We start from the raw sequence: 11450 nt of genomic DNA on the forward strand, positions 1-11450 counted from the left end.
TTTTGGGGGGGGTTTGGGGCATTTTGGGGTATTTTGAGGGGATTTTTGGGGGATCCCCTCAAATTGCCACCAAAATCCCCCCCAGATTCCTTCAGAACCTCCTCAAAATCCCCTCAAATTCCCCCCAAAAATCCCCTCAAATTCCCCCCAAAAATCCCTCTCAAAATTCCCTTGGGGTCTCCCCAAAATTCCCTCAAATTCCCCCCCAAATCCCCTCAAATTCCCCCCAAATTTCCCCAAAATTCCCTCGAAATCTCCCCAAAATCCCCTCTCAATCTCCTCAAATTCCCCCCAAAAATCCGCCCAAAATTCCATCAAAATCTCCCCAAAACACCCTCAAATTCCCTCCAAATTTCCCCGAAATTCCCTCGGAATCTCCCCAAAATCCCCTCAAATTCCCCCCGAATTTCCCCAAAAATTCCCTCGGAATCTCCCCAAAAATTCCCTCAAAATCTCCCCAAAATACCCTCAAATTCCCCCCGAATTTCCCCAAAATTCCCTCTCAATCCCCTCAAATTCCCCCCGAATTTCCCCAAAAACCCCCTCGAAATCTCCCCAAAAATTCCACCCAAAATCCCACCCATAATCTCCCGAAATCCCCCCAAAATTCCACCCAAAATTCCACCCATAATCTCCCGAAATCCCCCCAAAATTCCACCCATAATCTCCCGAAATCCCCCCAAAAATTCCACCCAAAATTCCACCCATAATCTCCCGAAATCCCCCCAAAATTCCACCCAAAATTCCACCCATAATCTCGGGAAATCCCCCCAAAATTCCACCCAAAATCCCACCCATAATCTCCGGAAATCTCCCCAAAATTCCACCCAAAATTCCACCCATAATCTCCCGAAATCCCCCCAAAATTCCACCCAAAATTCCACCCATAATCTCCGGAAATCCCCCCAAAATTCCACCCAAAATTCCACCCATAATCTCCCGAAATCCCCCCAAAATTCCACCCAAAATTCCACCCATAATCTCCCGAAATCCCCCAAAAATTCCACCCAAAATCCCACCCATAATCTCCGGAAATCCCCCCAAAATTCCACCCAAAATCCCACCCATAATCTCCGGAAATCCCCCCAAAATTCCACCCAAAATTCCACCCATAATCTCCCGAAATCCCCCCAAAAATTCCACCCAAAATTCCACCCAAAATCTCCCGAAATCCCCCCAAAATTCCACCCAAAATTCCACCCATAATCTCCGGAAATCTCCCCAAAATTCCACCCAAAATTCCACCCATAATCTCCCGAAATCCCCCCAAAATTCCACCCAAAATCCCACCCATAATCTCCCGAAATCCCCCCAAAATTCCACCCAAAATCCCACCCATAATCTCCCGAAATCCCCCCAAAAATTCCACCCAAAATCCCACCCATAATCTCCCGAAATCCCCCCAAAAATTCCACCCAAAATTCCACCCATAATCTCCCGAAATCCCCCCAAAAATTCCACCCAAAATTCCACCCAAAATCTCCCGAAATCCCCCCAAAATTCCACCCAAAATCTCCCGAAATCCCCCCAAAATTCCACCCAAAAATCCCACCCAAACCCCGGCGCGTAGGAAGCCACGCGGAGCCCGGCGTTCCCGGCACGTCTTTAATGTCCCCTGGGAGCGCGGCGCCGCGGCCGGCGCCGCCTCAGGTGTCCTCCATGGTCTCGTGGATCCAGCGGGCGTAGCGGCACACCTTGGTGTAGACGCCGGGGCGCCGCGGCTGCCCGCAGCGCTCCATCCCCCACGAGACGATGCCCTGCAAGGTGCCCTCGCACACCAGGGGGCCGCCGGAGTCGCCCTGAGGGGACAGCGCGCGCGCCGTCACCGCCGGGCCGGGGCAGGACTTGGGGGTCTGCCGAGACCTCCTTGGGTTGGCCGAACTCTTGGGTTGGCTGAACTCTTGGGTTGGCCGAACTCTTGGGTTGGTCAAACTCTTGGGTTGGTCAAAACTCTTGGCTTGGCCAAACTCTTGGCTTGGCCAAAACTCATGGTGGATCTCATTGGGTTTGGTGAGATGGAACCCATTGGGTTTGGTGATCCCTTGAGTTGGCCAAACTCTTGGCTTGGCCAAACTCTTGGGTTGGCCGAACTCATGGTGGATCTCATTGGGTTTGGCGAGATGGAACCCATTGGTTTTGGTGATCCCTTGAGTTGGCCAAACTCTTGGGTTGGCCAAACTCTTGGCTTGGCCAAACTCTAGGGTTGGTCAAACTCTTGGGTTGGCCGAACTCTTGGGTTGGCCGAACTCATGGTGGATCTCATCGGGTTTGGTGAGATGGAACCCATTGGGTTTGGTGATCCCTTGAGTTGGCCAAACTCTTGGGTTGGCCAAACTCTTGGCTTGGCCAAACTCTTGGTGGATCTCATTGGGTTTGGTGATCCCTTGAGTTGGCCAAACTCTTGGGCTGGCCAAACTCTTGGGTTGGCCAAACTCTTGGGTTGGCCAAACTCTTGGGTTGGCCGAACTCATGGTGGATCTCATTGGGTTTGGTGAAATGGAACCCATTGGGTTTGGTGATCCCTTGAGTTGGCCAAACTCTTGGGTTGGTCAAACTCTTGGGTTGGCCAAACTCTTGGTGGATCTCGTTGGGTTTGGCGAGATGGAACCCATTGGGTTTGGTGATCTCTTGAGTTGGCCAAACTCTTGGGTTGGTCAAACTCATGGTGGATCTCGTTGGGTTTGGCGAGATGGAACCCATTGGGTTTGGTGATCCCTTGAGTTCGCCAAACTCTTGGGCTGGCCAAACTCTTGGCTTGGCCAAACTCTTGGGTTGGCCAAACTCTTGGTGGATCTCATTGGGTTTGGTGATCCCTTGAGTTGGCCAAACTCTTGGGTTGGCCAAACTCTTGGGTTGGCCAAACTCTTGGGTTGGCCGAACTCTTGGGTTGGTCAAACTCTTGGGTTGGCCAAACTCTTGGTGGATCTCGTTGGGTTTGGCGAGATGGAACCCATTGGTTTTGGTGACCCCTTGGGTTGGCCAAACCCTTGGTGGACCTCGCTGGGTGTGAAGGCCCCAAACCCAGGTTCTCCTGCACCTCTGACCCCTCCCAGGTGTCCTCAGGTGTGCCCAGGTGTGCCCAGGTGTGTGCCCATGTCCCCCCTGGTGTGCCCAGGTGTACCTGGCAGGAGTCCCGGCTGCCCTGCAGGTGCCCCCAGGTGTGTCCATGCCCCCCCCAGGTGTACCCAGGTGTGCCCAGGTGTGCCCAGGTGTGTGTCCATGCCCCCCAGGTGTGCCCAGGTGTGTCCAGGTGTGTGTCCATGCCCCCCCAGGTGCCCCCAGGTGTGTCCAGGTGTGTGTCCGTGCCCCCCCAGGTGCCCCCAGGTGTGTCCAGGTGTGTGCCCATGTCCCCCCAGGTGTGCCCATGTCCCCCAGGTGTGCCCAGGTCCCCCCAGTGTGCCCAGGTGTACCTGGCAGGAGTCCCGGCCGCCCTGCAGGTGCCCCCAGGTGTGTCCACCGCCCCCCCAGGTGTGCCCATGTCCCCCCAGGTGTGCCCAGGTGTGCCCAGGTGTGCCCAGGTGTACCTGGCAGGAGTCCCGGCCGCCCTGCAGGTGCCCGGCGCAGATCATGTTGTCGGTGATGGAGCCGGGGTAGAAGCGGCGACACTCGGCCGGGGGAGAAGAGCGTGACGTTGACGCACTGCAGCACCTCGGGTACGTCACTGCGGACAGAGTGACCGCTGAGTGACCACCGAGGTGACCGCTGAGTGACCGCTGAGTGACCGCTGAGTGACCACCTCAGTGAGCAACCCAGTGACCACTGAGTGACCGCTGAGTGACCACCCCAGTGAGCACCAGGGGTCCAAAGCGAGCATGAGAGGTCCAAAGTGACCACGAGATGACCACGAGGAGATCCAAGTGACCTTTAGGTGGTCCAGGTGACCATGAGATGACCACAAGGTGCCCCAGATGACCACGAGGTGCCCCAAATGACCACGAGGTGCCCCAAATGACCACGAGATGCCCCAGATGACCACGAGGAGCCCCAGATGACCACAAGGAGCCCCAGATGACCACGAGATGACCACGAGATGCCCCAGATGACCACGAGGAGCCCCAGATGACCACGAGATGCCCCAGATGACCACAAGGAGCCCCAGATGACCACGAGATGCCCCAGATGACCACAAGGAGCCCCAGATGACCACGAGGTGCCCCAGATGACCACAAGGAGTCCCAGATGACCACGAGATGACACGAGATGCCCCAGATGACCACGAGGCGCCCAGATGACCACAAGATGACCACGAGGAGGCCAAAATGACCACAAGGAGCCCCAGATGACCACGAGATGCCCCAGATGACCACAAGGAGCCCCAGATGACCACGAGGAGCCCCAGATGACCAAGTGCCCCAGATGACCACGAGATGACCGCGAGGTGCCCCAGATGACCACGAGATGACCGCGAGGAGGCCAAAATGACCACGAGGAGCCCCAGATGACCACGAGATGACCGCGAGGTGCCCCAGATGACCACGAGATGCCCCAGATGACCACAAGGAGCCCCAGATGACCACAAGGAGCCCCAGATGACCATGAAGTGCCCCCAGATGACCACGAGATGACCGCGAGGTGCCCCAGATGACCATGAAGTGCCCCAGATGACCACGAGATGACCGCGAGGTGCCCCAGATGACCACGAGATGACCACAAGGAGCCCCAGATGACCACGAGATGACCGCGAGGAGCCCCAGATGACCATGAAGTGCCCCCAGATGACCACGAGATGACCGTGAGGTGCCCCAGATGACCACGAGATGACCACGAGGAGCCCCAGATGACCACGAGATGACCGCCAGGTGCCCCCCCGAGGTGCCCCGGACCCCCGGCCGGATGCCACCTACCTTCAGGCGAGGTGGGTGGCGCCCCAGCCCGAGGTGACGCAGGCGGGTGCCGGGCCGGGGCAGGCACGAGGCCACCGGGATGGGCCGGACGCGGTCGGAGATGGCGGCGGGGGCCAGCAGCTTCAGCAGCATGATGTCGTTGTCCTTGGTGGACGGGTCGTAGCCCGGGTGGGCCACCATGCGGGCCACCATGCGGCGCTGCTCGCCCGCCTCGCGCGCGTACAGCCGGTGCTTGCCCAGGGCCACCGTGGTCACCCTGGGGGCGCGGCACAGGTGGGACAGGTGAGGGGACAGGTGAGGGACACCTGGGGAACATCTGGGGAACATCCGAGGGACATCGGGGACAGGGACAGGTGAGGGACAGGTGAGGGACAGGTGAGGCACAGCCGGTGCTTGCCCAGGGCCACCGTGGTCACCCTGGGGGCGCGGCACAGGTGGGACAGGTGAGGGACAGGTGAGGGACAGGTGAGGGACAGGTGGGACAGGTGAGGGACACTTGGGGAACATCTGGGGAACATCTGATGGACATCGGGGACAGGGACAGGAACAGGGACAGGTGAGGGACAGGTGAGTAACACCTAAGGAAACATCTGGGGGACATCTGGGGGAACATCTGGGGAACATCTGGGGAACATCTGATGGACATCGGGGACAGGGACAGGTGAGGGACAGGTGAGGGACAGCCGGTGCTTGCCCAGGGCCACCGTGGTCACCCTGGGGGCGCGGCACAGGTGGGACAGGTGAGGGGACAGGTGAGGGACAGGTGAGGGACACCTGGGGAACATCTGGGGAACATCTGGGGAACATCAGGGACAGGGACAGGTGAGGGACAGGTGAGGGACAGGTGAGGGACATCGGGGACAGGGACAGGTGAGGGACAGGTGGGACAGGTGAGGGGACAGGTGAGGGACAGGTGTGGGACATCGGGGACAGGGACAGGTGAGGGACAGGTGTGGGACAGGTGAGGGACAGGTGAGGAACAGGTGGGACAGGTGAGGAACAGGTGAGGCACAGCCGGTGCTTGCCCAGGGCCACCGTGGTCACCCTGGGGGCACAGGACAGGTGGGATAGGTCAGGGACAGGTGAGGGGCACCTGAAGAACACTGAGGAACACCTGAGGGACATGGGGGGACACATGCAGGGGACAGAGAGAGGGACAGGTGGGACAGGTGTGGGATGTGTGTTATCACCCAGGTGTGCCAGGTGTGCCAGGTGTGCCCTTACCCAGGTGTGCCCAGGTGTGCCCTTACCCAGGTGTGGTGCAGTGCGCCGCCGTCACCACCCAGCGCGGAGCCACCAGGACTCCTGTGAGTGCCCCCAGGTGTGCCAGGTGTGCCCAGGTGTGCCAGGTGTGCCAGGTGTGCCCTTACTCAGGTGCCCCCAGGTGTGCCAGGTGTGCCCAGGTGTGCCCTTACCCAGGTGTGGTGCAGTGCGCCGCCGTCACCACCCAGCGCGGAGCCACCAGGACGCCGCCGCAGTAGAGCTTGTACATGTCCAGCACGGCCACCTGCCAGGGCTGCGAGTGCGGCACGCAGGCGCGGCCGCCGACCACGCGCGTGTCACCTGTCACCTGCGCCACCTGTGCCGCTGCGGGACATGGAACAGACACCTGTCAGTGTCACCTGTCACCTGTCAGTGTCACCTGCCACCTGCACCACCTGTGCCGCTGCGGGGACACGGAACAGACACCTGTCAGTGTCACCTGTCACCTGTCAGTGTCACCTGTTTCACCTGTCACCTGTCAGTGTCACCTGTCACCTGCGCCACCTGTGCCGCTGCGGGGACACGGAACAGACACCTGTCAGTGTCACCTGTCACCTGTCAGTGTCACCTGTCACCTGCGCCACCTGTGCCGCTGCGGGGACACGGAACAGACACCTGTCAGTGTCACCTGTGTCACCTGTCACCTGTCAGTGTCACCTGTCACCTGTCAGTGTCACCTGTCAGTGTCACCTGTCACCTGTCAGTGTCACCTGTCACCTGTCAGTGTCACCTGTCACCTGCGCCACCTGTGCCGCTGCGGGGACAGACACCTGTCAGTGTCACCTGTGTCACCTGTCACCTGTCAGTGTCACCTGTCACCTGTCAGTGTCACCTGTCACCTGCGCCACCTGTGCCGCTGCGGGGACAGACACCTGTCAGTGTCACCTGTGTCACCTGTCACCTGTGTCACCTGTGTCACCTGTCAGTGTCACCTGTGTTACCTGTGAGTGTCACCTGTCACCTGTGTCATGTGTGCCACTGCGGGCACATGGAGCAGACACCTGTCAGTGTCACCTGTCACCTATCCATTGTCCCCTCACCTGTCCCCTCACCTGTCTCACCTGTCCCCCTGTCCCTCCCCTGTCCCCTCACCTGTCCCCTCACCTGTCTCACCTGTCTCACCTGTCTCACCTGTCCCCTGTCCCTCCCCTGTCCCCTCACCTGTCCCCTCACCTGTCTCACCTGTCCCCTGACCCCTCACCTGTCCCACCTGTCCCCTCACCTGTCCCCCTCCCCTGTCTCACCTGTCCCCTGTCCCTCACCTGTCCCCTCCCCTGTCTCACCTTCCCCTCACCTGTCCCCTGTCCCTCACCTGCGAGCAGCAGCAGCGCCAGCCTCCCCGCCAGGTGCGCCGCGGGGGCCGCCAGGGGGCGCCACGTCATCGCCGCTGGGGGGCGGAGCCGAAAGTTTGGGGTCACTTCGGGGAATTTTGGGGAATTTGGGGGAATTTGGGGGAATTTTGGGGTAATTTGAGGTTTTTGGGAGGGTTTGGGGTCATTTTTTGGGTATTTTGGGGAAATTTTTGATCCTTTGGGGCATTTTGGGACCATTTTGGGAAATTTTGGGAGCACTTTGGGAACATTTTGGGACATCTGACATTTTGGGATCATTTTTGGGGTATTTTAGGATCATTTTGGGCAATTCTGGGATCGTTTTGGGATGATTTTGGCTAGTTTTGGGACCGTTCTGAGATGATTTCGGGTAATTGTAGGATCATTTTGGGGACATTTTTGGCATTTGGGGGTAATTTTGGCCATTTTGGGGTAATTTTGGGGTAATTTTGGGCTCATTTTTGGCCATTTGGGTTCATTTTGGGCATTTTGGGGAAATTTTGGGGAAATTTTGGGCATTTGGGGCTCATTTTGGGGTAATTTTGGCCATTTTGGGGTAGTTTTGGGCTCATTTTGGGGTATTTTTGGCCATTTTGGGGTCCTTTTGGGTTAATTTTGGCCATTTTTGGGTCATTTTGGGGTAATGTTGGACATTTTGGGGTAATTTTGGCCATTTTTTGGGTCATTTCAGGTTCTCCCCCCCCATTCCCCTCCCCCCCCCCGGTCCCTTCAGGGCCCTTTCGCAACGGTGACGTCATCGGGCCCAACCCGTTGGGGCTCATTAACGAGGGCGTTAATTGGCCTTAATTAGCGGCCCTAATTAGCGGGCCCCGCCCCGCCCCTCCCCCACCCGGGGCTCGGTGACCTCCGGGGACCCCGCGGGGGATGACGGGAAAGGGGCGGGGCCTGCGAGGGGGCGGGGCCCACGCTGGGGTTCAGCTCCCAGTTTGGGCTCCCAGTTTGGGGTTGGGGTCCCAGTTTGGATTCCCAGTTTGGGCTCCCAGTTTGTGGTTCAGTTCCCAGTTTGGGCTCCCAGTTTGGGCTCCCAGTTTGAGATCCCAGTTTGTGGTTCAGGTCCCAGTTTGAGTTCCCAGTTTGGGCTCCCAGTTTGGGGTTGGGTTCCCAGTTTGGCTCCCAGTTTGGATTCCCAGTTTGGGGTTCATTTCCAGTTTGGGTTCCCAGTTTGGGATCCCAGTTTGGGGTTCGGATCCCAGTTTGGGGTTGGGTTCCCAGTTTGGGATCCCAGTTTGGGGTTCGGATCCCAGTTTGGGGTTGGGTTCCCAGTTTGAGATCCCAGTTTGGCGTTCAGGTCCCAGTTTGAGATCCCAGTTTGGGGTTGGGGGTCCCAGTTTGGGCTCCCAGTTTGGATTCCCAGTTTGAGTTCCCAGTTTGGGCTCCCAGTTTGGGGTTGGATTCCCAGTTTGGATTCCCAGTTTGAGGCCTGGCCCCGCCCACCATAAGTTGGCCCCGCCCCTTCCCCGTGGGAACCGGAACCGGGGAGGGACTGGGACAAACTGGGATGAACTGGGATGAACTGGGAGAGTGAAACTGGGACTGGGACAAACTGGGAGAGAAGGACACTGGACTGGGTCAAACTGGGACAAACTGGGACCGTGGGACTGGGACAAACTGGGATTGGAAGAACCCAGGAACTGGGGTCAAACTGGGTTAAACTGGGCCAAACTGGGAGAGGAAGATCCCGGGAACTGGGATCAAACTGGGCTAAACTGGGCCAAACTGGGATTGGAAGATCCCGGGAACTGGGGTCAAACTGGGTTAAACTGGGCCGAACTGGGACTGGGCCAAACTGGGCTATACTGGAACAAGGTGACACCAGAGACGGGGGTAAAACTGGGCCAAACTGGGCCAAACTGGGACGGGGTGACACTGGGAACTGGGCCAAACTGGGACCCTGGGACTGGGCCAGACTGGGAGAGGAGGACACGGGACTGGGTCAAACTGGGCCAAACTGGGAGAGGAGGGAATGAGGCCAAACTGGGATTGAGCCAAACTGGGACTGGGCCAAACTGGGAACTGGGGCCAAACTGGGACGGGGGTGACACTGGGACTGGGGCAAACTGGGCCAAACTGGGAGAGGGGAAACCAGGGAACTGGGACAAACTGGGAAAAACTGGGATCGTGGGACTGGGGCAAACTGGGCCAAACTGGGATCGTGGGACTGGGGCGAACTGGGACAAACTGGGACTGGGGCCAAACTGGGAAAAACTGGAGAGGGGAAACAGGGGAACTGGGACAAACTGGGCCAAACTGGGCGAGGGTGACACGGGGAACTGGAGTCAAACTGGGCCAAACTGGGATGGGGGTCAAACTGGGAACTGGGGCCAAACTGGGACAGGGTGACACCGGGGAACTGGGACAAACTGGGATGGGGTGACAGTGGGAACTGGGACCCTGTGACTGAGCCAAACTGGGCCAAACTGGGGCCATACTGGGACTATGGGACTGGGTCAAACTGGGTCAAACTGGGATGGGGCCAAACTGGGAAACGGGGCCAAACTGGGACGGGGGTGACACCGGGAACTGGGCCATACTGGGACAGTGGAACTGGGCCAAACTGGGACAGCAGCACTGGGCCAAACTGGGACAAACTGGGACAAGAAGAACCCAGGAACTGGGGCCAAACTGGGACAGGGGTGACACCGGGGACTGGGCCAAACTGGGACAGGGTGACACCGGGGACTGGGCCAAACTGGGACAGTGGAACTGGGCCATACTGGGACTGGGCCAAACTGGGACGGGGCCAAACTGGGAAACGGGGCCATACTGGGACAGGGTGACACCGGGGGACTGGGCCAAACTGGGATGGGGCCAAACTGGGAAACTGGGCCATACTGGGATGGGGTGACACCGGGGACTGGCCCAAACTGGGCCAGCGGCACTGGGCCAAAACTGGGCCATACTGGGACAGGGTGTCACCGGGGGACTGGGCCAAACTGGGACAGCAGCACTGGGCCAAACTGGGACAGGGTGACACCGGGGACTGGGCCAAACTGGGACAGCAGCACTGGGCCAAACTGGGACAGGGTGACACCGGGGACTGGGCCAAACTGGGCCAGCGGCACGGGGCCAAACTGGGCCATACTGGGACAGTGGAACTGGGCCATACTGGGACGGGGGTGACACCGGGGACTGGGCCAAACTGGGCCATACTGGGACAGTGGCACGGGGCCAAACTGGGACAGGGTGACACCGGGGGACTGGGCCAAACTGGGCCATACTGGTCCCCCTCCCCCCCGCCCCTCCCCCCCCCCCCCCAAACCTGCGCGCCGCCCCCTCGGGGGGGGCCGGGGGGGGGGTGGGGCCACCCCGGCTCCTTCCTCGCTCGCCGCCGTCGCCTCCGTTGTCCCCGCGCCGTCCCCGCCGCGTCCCCGCTGTCCCCTCGCTGTCCCCGCGCTGTCCCCAAAGGGGGACACGCCCCTCCCCCACCCCCTCCCCGCGGACACGCCCCTCCCCTCCCCCCCCCCCCCTCCCCAAAATTTTTAATTGGGGCGTGGGGGACGCGGCTTAATCCGGGCGGGGCTTGCGGGGGGGGGGGGGAGGGGAGGGAGGGGTGGAGGGGGGTGGGGGAGGGGCGGGGAGGGAGGGAGGGGGGTGGGGGAGGGGGTTCTGGGGGGGGGGTGGTGGGGGGGGAGAAGGGGAATTTTGGGCGGGGGGGGTTGGGGGGTCGTGATTGGAGAGGGGATTTTGGGGGGTCCTGATTGGTTGGAGGGGAATTTTTGGGGGGGTCCTGATTGGTTGGAGGGGGGATTTTGGGAGAATTTTGGGGGGTCCTGATTGGTTGGAGGGGAATTTTGTGAGAATTTTGGGGGGGTCCTGATTGGGCTGAGAGGGGATTTTGGGAAGAAGGGGGAAAAAATTTGGGGGGGTCCTGATTGGTTGGGAAGGATTTTTTGGGAGAATTTTGGGGGGTCCTGATCGGTTGGAGGGGAATTTTGGGAGAATTTTGGGGGGGTCCTGATTGGTTGGAGGGGGATTTTGGAGGGATTTTGGG

The 11450-nt window shown here is 59.5% G+C and overlaps 1 protein-coding gene across 1 annotated transcript; it reads right to left on the minus strand.

Annotated features, from left to right (window-relative positions):
• Window positions 1-1567: 1567 nt before the first annotated feature.
• LOC128802824 (kallikrein-14-like) lies at window positions 1568-6442 on the minus strand. Its single transcript, XM_053969396.1, has 5 exons — window positions 6415-6442; window positions 6095-6149; window positions 4721-5100; window positions 3525-3661; window positions 1568-1799 (listed from the first exon to the last, which is right to left on the minus strand). The coding sequence occupies exons 1-5, from the start codon at window positions 6440-6442 to the stop codon at window positions 1647-1649; spliced, it is 753 nt and encodes a 250-aa protein (XP_053825371.1). The 3' UTR covers window positions 1568-1646.
• Window positions 6443-11450: the final 5008 nt, after the last annotated feature.

Source organism: Vidua macroura, unplaced genomic scaffold, assembly GCF_024509145.1.
Source record: "Vidua macroura isolate BioBank_ID:100142 unplaced genomic scaffold, ASM2450914v1 whyUn_scaffold_191, whole genome shotgun sequence".
In the NCBI taxonomy this organism is placed as follows: domain Eukaryota; kingdom Metazoa; phylum Chordata; class Aves; order Passeriformes; family Viduidae; genus Vidua; species Vidua macroura.